General features: G+C 40.2%; 1 protein-coding gene across 1 annotated transcript; it reads right to left on the minus strand.

Moving 5' to 3' along the window:
* Positions 1-774: 774 nt before the first annotated feature.
* On the minus strand, positions 775-8,721 carry LOC121720129. Its single transcript, XM_042106032.1, has 2 exons — positions 3,774-8,721; positions 775-890 (listed from the first exon to the last, which is right to left on the minus strand). Exons 1-2 carry the CDS (start codon positions 8,719-8,721, stop codon positions 775-777), a joined length of 5,064 nt encoding a protein of 1,687 aa, XP_041961966.1.

The following is an 8,721-nucleotide window of genomic DNA, read 5'->3' on the forward strand; positions in this document are numbered from 1 at the left end:
CAATCTTTTTAACTGGGCTTGTCCACCCTTAGTCAGTAAATGGCCACATCTACAGTACAGCTCATTGTCCTTTGTAACGCTGTCCTGTAGTGCTGTTGTAGATTGCAAAGATTAGGTGCATGAGCCTCAGCAGGTCACAAGGCAGGTGAGGGTACACAAGCCTCAACAGGCACTGTGACAAGTACAAGTCCCTCTGCACCACCACAACCACCAATGGAAAAGGATGATGAGTCTCAGCAGGCTCTCCGTCTGGTACAGGTAGTTCGATAAGCTGTGTGGCTTGTGAATGTCCATGAGCCTCAGCTGTCCTCACAGTTGGTGTGTCCCATGGAATAGACGCATGGACAAGTTCTGTGCACAGTGGTCACACCACAACTCTGAAGTGGTCACACCACAACTCTGAAGCATCTCAGCAGGTATATTATTTGAAACCTAGGCAAACATTATCTGTAAGGTGATTTTAGAGCAGATGTAAATTTACAATAAAAGGATACATTCTTTTGTTCCACATGTGTAAGAAAGCAAAATGTCTCAACTATTCATTAACATTATATAACATATACATCCTACTGAAAATATGCATAAACATTTAGATTGCATCTTTTGGAAAAAGAAAAACACGGATACTCACATAACCTGATAAAATCTTGATAGTTTGCATTGCTGGTGGATGTCCGTGATCGTCAGCAGGCCCTGTGTCTGGTGCAGGTCACTCGGAAGGCTGCATGGCTGGTAGATGTCCGTCATCCACAGCAAGCTCTGTGACTGATACAGTTAATTGGAAAGGCTATGTTGCTGGCGGATGTCCGTGATCCGCAGCAGGCCCTGTGTCTGGTGCAGGTCACTCAGAAGGCTGCGTTCCTGGAGGATGTCCGTGATCCGCAGCAGGACTGGTGCAGGTCACTCGGAAGGCTGTGAGGCTAGGCTACATACTATTGTTACACAGGTGAAATAAAGCAACATGTCTTTACATTCTGTCAAATGTGCATGAATCAGAATCAGGATACCTATGTTTGAAAAAAATGCACAGGTAAATATAATGGCTAAGCACATAATGTCAATATGACAGTATTTTTAACTCCACACCTCTGAATTGGTTGGTTCAGTTTTGTCTTACAACATAAGACTTCTTGCACTCCATATTCAGTCCATTGTTTTGTGGTGGTTAATTGTACAGATCCAGCAGGGAAATGTAGCAATATGTTCGTGAACAGATATTCCATTTATCCAATTATGAAATGAAATTTATAGAGCATCAGTAACTCTTCTGATATAATATCAATAATGTTTCCTTATTTTTCCTTCTTTGTAATTATCCATGCCAAAACATACTTCACAATAATTGACAATAATAAAACAAAACAAAACAAAATAAAAAATGGCTCATGTATCAACAAGTAAAGTAACATGTCACACACCATTTAAATTACAGTTCTTAAACCATTAAATATGTCTTATTTCAAGTAGTTGTACAGGCTTAATGGCTGAAAATTGTCCTGGGTTGATTAAGGAGCCAACTGAATTGTCCTCACCCAATCTAACACTTAGAAACAAAAAAAATAAAATTTTCTCTGAATTCTTCATGTCAAAACACAGCATTTTTACATAAACAAAATAAATATCTAAAGTCTGTCAATATATTTTGTTAAATTAAATATTTGTCAATGAAATTATCAACTGATGCATATTTGAACTACTTTAACAATGCAATTCAGTTCGATTCACCATGTGTAGTAGATCCCTGTTTACAGAAGTGAATACCAAGTGGACAGTGCTAAATATGTAAATAACTTCTAACATGTATTTCCATCACTCAAAGAAAAATGGTAAGGTATTCAGTTCAATTGGTATGAAACAGTACTGAAACAGCATGTTAGAACAGTACACAGTTCTAACATGCTACCTGTCAGTCTAGGTAGACATAGAAATGGCTGCATAGAATGGCTGTGTAGTCCCACACAGGAATAATGGCTGTTGTTGCTGTCTTTTTTTATTAATCCAAATGGTATTCTTCTGAATGTGTCCTCTGAATTTGACTCCTTAACACATCACCTGTCTCCAGCAAGCATGTTTACTCACATGCTTCTCTTAACAGATTGCATTGCTCTCCATGGCTTTCATGTCCTTCAAATGCGCTGGTGCTGGTGGCAACTCCACCAACCAGAATGTCTTTGGAGAACCTGCCCTTTTCCAAGAAATATTGGTGTTGCAGCGAGATGTAGGCTGGGCCTCTGACCTGTGTTATCTTAAAAGCAACAGAACTAATCCCACAGTAAATGACAGAGATTGTCTGTAATCAGCACTATTTATGTGATCTTGTACAGTATCATGACTTTACTGTGCCAAAGCATGTCAGTAAAACAACAATAAGGGTGAAGCTGGAACACTTTTTGTGTCACAGTACTGTATATGTTGAAAACTGTGAGTTAGCGGCAAATTGGTGGTGATTTGGACACTTTCGATATGCATGATAAACAGCAATGGCATGACTGTCCACTTGGTATAATTCCATAATTAATGAAAATGTTGACCAAAAAAGTTCCCTGTATAGGGGCCATTTTCCAAAAGAAGTTGCACTTTTTGTTTTCTTTCTCTGTTTTTTCACCATTCTTACACAATCTTGAGACAATTCATTTATACACAATTTATTCTTACACTTCATTGAAGATTTAAGGTATTGTTGTCCTTTAACTCAGTGTTGCAATAATAATACCAGTCTTCAACTGACTGTAATATCTGTAAAATAATATGGTTAATTTTATTTTACTGCACTGAAATTGAACAGCTGTGTTTGCTGTTATTGACTGTTATCGTCTTAACTGTAATTCACTGAAAATCTTAAGGTTTACAATAACGGTAAAGATAAAACCATTCATTACGATATATGTGCTGTATCTGTCCATTCATTATAACTTTAATTTGGACTCTTGTTAGCATTTAAAGCATTACACATAACTTGGTGTAATGGTGGTGTAATACAACCAAAATGAAATAATTTGACAAACATTAACAAGACATAGCTTAAAATGCTTGAGACAATTAAGGAACGATCCACTGACTTAAAAAAAATCACCTAGATAATAAATCAACTGTATTGTTTTCTGATATTTACAAATTCATCTGTATATCTTTACCGTTATTTGCAACTTCTTTTGGAAAATGGCCCCTATACCCCTCCCATGCCCTGCAAGGAGCCGTCCAGTGTATGCTCTCTCCTTGCAACCACCCACCCACCCATCATAACCCTGCTCAGCGGACGGACTATGGAGTAAATTCATAATGACATGATAACATACCCAGAACATAAATACTTACCTATTCAAAAACAAATATCATTAATCACAGAAAACATTACAACAGTGAGATCAGTATTGCTTCATGAAAACTGTAGTATGTCTGCACAACTTCAACAACAACATGTTCTGTGCCTTTAATGTAAACATGATCTATTAATGTACCTTTTTCAGTTGTAGATGCTTGCACGTGCTGATTGTATCCATGCCGTTCCAGTAACTTGAGAATTGTAGAAGATACAAAGATGTCCTCATTGAAGTCTCCCATGATGAGCTTTCTCCCTGGATGCTTCTCAAGTTCAAAAATGACCTGTAATAACTGTTCTCGAAACATGTCAATCTTATAAGAGCTGGGCCTGTACAACACAGCAGCAGTCAAATTTGCATGAGGTATTTCAAAATACAGACATTCCAAATTGCATCTTTCTGGAATTGACACCTGCACATCAATGTTTTCTGAACAATACACACCAACTCCACCTCTTTGTTGTTGTTTCAGCACTGCAAAGGCTGGCTCGGAGTCATTGTAACAGTTTCCTCTTGGATTGTGTTTGAAGATGTATCCTGGAAGTTGTGGCTCTTCATCAGTGTCTACATTGAGCCATGTCTCTGTTAAGCAAATACAGTCAGCATTCATGAGGGCTTTATGGGATTGAACATCTTGAATGTGAGCATTCAAACTCTGTACATTGTGAAGTGCTACTGTGCACACAGGGTTCATGTTGGATGAAACAGACATTCCAAAGTTAAACTCAGGCAAGCTTTTCATAGCCGAATCTACTTTGTTATCACAAAATATGGCAGATTCTTTGAAGTCCTCAATTATCAGCCCACCAAGAGTTCTCACGCGACTCAACGCAACATATGCTTGCCCTGGAGCAAAGATCTTCTTGAGTGATACAACAGCCCTTTCAACAGTAAGCCCTTGACATTTATGTACAGTTACTGACCAGGCCAGGCTAATCGGCAGTTGCCTTCGTACACCACCATTATTAGCCACTTGTTCCTCTTGCACTTCCACTATCGTTGAACGTTCGGAAACCCTTTTTGCTTTTGACCTCTGGATCTTTCCTACATTAGGGTCTTCAAACTCCACATGGATAGCTGCAGGCATGTCATCGTCTTGTTGACTTTGAATGATTTCCACGACTGTACCACATGCTCCGTTGACAAGGCCATCAGACACATCTATGTTTTTCTTCAACATGACCCTTGCTCCAACACCCAACGAAACACATTTAGGCAAGCAAGAGTTGAAAACTTTTGTGTGAAAGCCAACTTTCCGTTCCATTCTTCCAGTTTTGGGATTTCGGACAAAGTCTTGAGCACGTATGCTGATTGCGTCTGGGCAGATCTCTTGCAGTCTCTTCACGTTATATTCATCAACCTCCGCATTTGTAGCATACACATGAATGTCTGTAGATTCCTCACCAGTTTCACGCTGCCTCAGTGTGAGAACATCACAGTCGGTGAGAGGTTCGTTCTTTTTACGGACTCTGAGACGATTAAGCATTTCCGCAAATGCTGCATTTTCTTGTCTAACAACTTTAGTCAGTTCTGCAACCTCAAAGTTGTTGTCCCACAGATTGGCTCCTTTGGTTTCAGCAAAAAGAGGCGTGCCTTTCACGGGCTTGAGTTGGAAAAAATCACCCACACAAATCAGGGAAACTTTTGCAAACAAGGAATAATCACCAGTCTGCTTGATTTGACGCAATCTACCATGAATGTAGGCCAAAAGACGGTGGTCGACCATGGACACTTCATCAATGATCAGAATTTGCAAGCTGCCCATTTTGGTTCGCAAAGAATTGACTTTCTCATCACCTAGTGGTTGATATGGCAGTTTGACATTTGCACCAATGGAGAATGTATTGTGAATTGTTGCAGCACCAATGTTATATGCAGCCACTCCTGTAGGTGCTGTTAGAAGCACAGTGAGATCCTCAGGATTTTCAGCAGTCTGTGACAACAGCCTTGTAGATTCGTAATGTATCGCTTTGATTAAATGGCTTTTCCCCGTTCCTGCTCCACCAGTAATGAATAATCGCAACGGTTCAGGATTTTGTCCAAACAGTTTCTGCAAACACCACTTACGAACAGCATAGAATATGGCAGACTGTTCTTCATTTAATGATCGTAATAAATGCAATGCATCTTGTCTGGGCATTGACACATGATTTGTTTCCAAAGTGCATGTAGTCTGTGGGTTTGCTGTCAGGTCAGGAATGAGTTTGTCATCATCATCACCTTCATCATCTACAACTTTTTCTTTCATCAGATCCAAACAACGAAGACGCTCCCTTTCTGTTTCAGGACATATCTGAGCCCAGGCATCTTCTAAATCAATTTTGTCTTCCAGCAACTGTTTAGCTCTGTCAATCTCATCACTTTCTTTTTCAAATAAAGCTTTGTTGGTATCCACAATCGACTGCACTCTTTGAACATCAACACCACATTTCACTGCACCATTTTTATAGAAACCCTCATATGTATCAAACTGGGGTGGCTTGAGGTGACAGTCTTCATAGTAAGGCAGAAACAGTTGCAGCAACGAATGGAAGTACTTTTCGGGGTTTTTTGTGGGAGAAAATCTTGGATACCTCACAACAGCAGGTTCAGTTCGGGTCCTTCGTTTCACAAAGCCGCAGTTGTTGTTGAGCTGTATTATGTCATGAGAATCTCTTTCAGTTGGAACCTGTGACTTTGGTAGAACTCTGTATTCAGAACAAAAACTGGCCAGGCATAAATCCTCAAATTGTTCATCCTGGGGTCTGCTCTTATACCTCTCAATCACATTGGTCATCCAAATGCTGCTTTCATCATTACACTGTTGGAATATAGCTTTATTTTGAAGTACATGCAGCGGTAAACTCATCCTAACAGGATTATCACCAACTGGAATGAACTGTACGTCACGAGAGCATTCTTTCAAGTGCATGTGTGTTAATCGATACACTGCCTCTTGGGCTGAAACTTCTCTGTTGTGTAGGTATACACTTCCAAGCTGTTTGAATGCTGCTTTTGCATCAAGGTTGCCATTCATTGACTCGTCTTGGGCACGTTGTAAGAGCAAACCCATTTCTTGTTCTGCTTTTGTGATGTACGACAGTATGTAGACCACAACTGAAAAGGCATCTGTGACATACTGGATATCCATATTGCCTTGCCAAGCACGGAGTAAGTCTTTGTTGTACTGGTTCACCCAAATGTCTCCAGGATTTCGTTTCAGAACAATGCTTTTCTTTTTGGAACATATGTTGTACGCCTTTTCAAACAAACCTTGATCTATCCCAAGAGACTCAAAAAATGCATCGGCTGTATCAAAATTCATGTCAGGCATGGTCAACGCAGTTTTAACATTCTTTATTATTGCACTCGCACTTGTATTGTCATCATTGCCATTCAAGTCCTCACAGTTACCGCCTCTTGTGATGAAGGTACAGCTTGATGGTGGCCGTGGGAAATTGAACCTGCACACTGTGTTTTTCTTGCGGCAAGTCTTAGAGTGTCTTGTGCTGTGCCTCTGTACACTGCTTACAACGTCGTAGAGCTCTGCATCTGTTTCTGGTGGCATTTCACAGGTGATGTATGTATCTATGAACTGTGCCACTTCATCATCACTCTCTTTATCAATCTTGGGAGCATTTTCAACCCAAAAAAGACAGTGGACATGAGGAGAACCACGTTGTTGAAATTCAACACGATAAAAGTAGTCCTTTATTTTCCCTATGGGTTCTGCTGGCGACATGATTACATCACGGAGAAAGCAATGCCATCTGTGATCAAACATTCTTGCCGCTGTCACAGGGTTTCGACGTATGAGTCCACATTTGTCAGACCAGTCAAGATCGTCAACAGACGTTTGTTTACCTTCTATTCTTAGAATAGAGTTAAGCATTTCAGGCCATCTCAAATCTGCAGAGCTAAAAGATGCAAAGAACGTGGGTATGGAGAGTTGTCTTATCATGGCAAATAAATCTTTCTGAACTGACATCCAGTATGGAGGTGTGCCACGAATTCCTCGTAAGAACTTGTATCCTTCGTCATTGCGCAATATTTTACCCAACGACTCTGAGTTCAACAACATGTCTGGTGATGCGTCTTTCAGAGAGGAGTTGCCGCCACCTTTGCGTAACGCCACTGATACACCAGATACAACTTGATGCACCTCTGATATGTATTGTGCGTAAAAAATGAAGTCTGTGTTCTGTGCAAACCGCCCATCTGCATTCAGAATGCGTGTATTCAGGTACCGTGACAGAGTTATTTTGGACTCTCTTTCATCATGGAATGTAGGTCCACCAGATGGATACAAAACAGGGAAACATTTTGCCTCGTTGGTTTTATCAGACAGCAACCTCACTGGACTGTTACCTTCACCTGGTGCCACATTAAGTATATCCTGGAAATTCTGATCAATGATCTCTGAACCCAGATCGACAGGTTGTAATGATGTATCTGACAAAAGCCCATTCTGGTCTTTGATATAAGTCACATCTTCCTCTGCTTGCTCTTCAGTAACATTGTCATCATCACTGTTAGCAGGTGTTTCCTGTTTGGTAATTTCCTCATGCTGGTCAGTGCCATTCAGAGAGTTTACCCATTCATCATTCATAGTCACATCACCGTACCATTTATTGTTTGCCATCAAATATCTCAGTGCATTTCTGACACGATCAGTGTGGACATACATGTACTCATAATGACCTTTATATGTCAACTTGCGTTTCAGTTTCACTCTTATCATCTTGTCATCACATTCATTTCTTGGGAGTATATTTGTCACATTTGCGTTATTAACAGGAACAGAGACGCAAGGACCATGACAAGCTCTCTGGCGGCCTCGAGGCAAACACAACAGCTTCATGAAGGGAATGTGACGTGCAATGAGATGTTGTTCCAAAGAGTTCAGACATTTAAGTTCCGGTGGAATATCATCCAAATGCATGTTGTTGGTGACACTCTCTTCGGGAAGTTTTCCTCCAAGTATTTTACGATGACATGTATGGCAAATCCATAATTTGCTTGATGGACTATCAGACAGATGACATTTCTGTTCACATTCAACATCACACACATGTAAATATTGCAATGTTATGCATCTATTAGCCATTGCAGCCACTTCTGCTCCTTTGCTTTCATAGCAATGTCGTTTACACTTAACCACCTGCTTCCTGAAGAGTAAACGATGACAGACTGAGCATACATATTCAGGACCACGGCTGACTTCCTGACGAAAATGACCAACAGCAGAGTCTATGTCTTCCTGTTTCTTTTGCCACTTTGCATACCACTCACAACCTTGTTTTATTTTATTTGCACGGATGTTTTTGTTTTCTCTATATTTCCTCTTGTTGGCCTCTTTGATTTTCTTCTGAAAGCCAATGTTGTTCTTGTATTTAGCATGACTATAACCACGGACAAGCAT

Source organism: Alosa sapidissima, chromosome 1 (assembly GCF_018492685.1).
Source record: "Alosa sapidissima isolate fAloSap1 chromosome 1, fAloSap1.pri, whole genome shotgun sequence".
In the NCBI taxonomy this organism is placed as follows: Eukaryota; Metazoa; Chordata; class Actinopteri; order Clupeiformes; family Clupeidae; genus Alosa; species Alosa sapidissima.